This window comes from Echiichthys vipera, assembly GCF_963691815.1.
Source record: "Echiichthys vipera genome assembly, chromosome: 2".
Lineage (NCBI taxonomy): Eukaryota > Metazoa > Chordata > Actinopteri > Perciformes > Trachinidae > Echiichthys > Echiichthys vipera.
This window is the reverse complement of record NC_139827.1, coordinates 196,781-197,914: the sequence shown is the minus strand read 5'-3', so window position 1 is coordinate 197,914 and position 1,134 is coordinate 196,781. Positions and strand designations below refer to the sequence as shown.

The 1,134-nt window shown below is 55.0% G+C and overlaps 1 protein-coding gene across 1 annotated transcript in view; it reads left to right on the top strand.

The window, feature by feature from the left end:
• Positions 1 to 840: 840 nt before the first annotated feature.
• Positions 841 to 1,134, top strand: part of tmem178a (transmembrane protein 178a) — a gene marked incomplete at its 5' end in the record, with an annotated part of 23,766 nt that continues 23,472 nt past the window's right edge. The window contains one exon of the mRNA XM_083931211.1: positions 841 to 1,134. This exon is cut by the window's right edge and continues 250 nt beyond it. Coding sequence (XP_083787337.1) covers positions 841 to 1,134 — 294 coding nt within the window.

Below are 1,134 nucleotides of genomic sequence, written 5' to 3'. Positions count from 1 at the left end.
TTATTTTGAAGGCTGGCTCAGTGACCTTTATTTTGAAGGCTGGCTCAGTGACCTTTATTTTGAAGGCTGGCTCAGTGACCTTTATTTTGAAGGCTGGCTCAGTGACCTTTATTTTGAAGGCTGGCTCAGTGACCTTTATTTTGAAGGCTGGCTCCGTGACCTTTATTTTGAAGGCTGGCTCAGTGACCTTTATTTTGAAGGCTGGCTCAGTTACCTTTATTTTGAAAGCTGGCTCAGTGACCTTTATTTTGAAGGCTGGCTCAGTGACCTTTATTTTGAAGGCTGGCTCAGTGACCTTTATTTTGAAGGCTGGCTCAGTGACTTTTATTTTGAAGGCTGGCTCAGTGACCTTTATTTTGAAGGCTGGCTCAGTGACCTTTCTTTTGAAGGCTGGCTCCGTGACCTTTATTTTGAAGGCTGGCTCCGTGACCTTTATTTTGAAGGCTGGCTCAGTGACCTTTATTTTGAAGGCTGGCTCAGTTACCTTTATTTTGAAGGCTGGCTCAGTGACCTTTATTTTGAAGGCTGGCTCCGTGACCTTTATTTTGAAGGCTGGCTCAGTGACCTTTATTTTGAAGGCTGGCTCAGTGACCTTTATTTTGAAGGCTGGCTCGGTGACCTTTATTTTGAAGGCTGGCTCCGTGACCTTTATTTTGAAGGCTGGCTCAGTGACTTTTATTTTGAAGGCTGGCTCCGTAACCTTTATTTTGAAGGCTGGCTCCGTGGACTTCCGGCGCTGCCGTCACCTTGACGCCGCGCTAACGGTCCGTCAGTCGGCATGACAACAGGCTCGCGAGGGCAGACGGGGAACGGCTGACGGCGCGAGGATGGCAGCGCGAGATGCCGAGTAACGGAACCAGCAGCGGGAAGACCGGGACCGGGGCCGGGACCGGGACCGGGGCCGGGGCCGGGACCGGGGCCGGGGGCTGCTCCGGGGCCGGGGGCTGCTCCGGGAGCATGCAGAGAGCCCGGCCGGCCACGGTGACCGTGTCCGCGGTGAGCCTGGCGCTCGGCGCGCTGGCGCTGCTGCTGCTGGTCACCGCCATCGCCACCGACCACTGGTACCAGACCGACACCCGCCGCCACAAGGACAACTGCGACCGCCACGGCTCCGACTCCAACGACCAGAAGAAC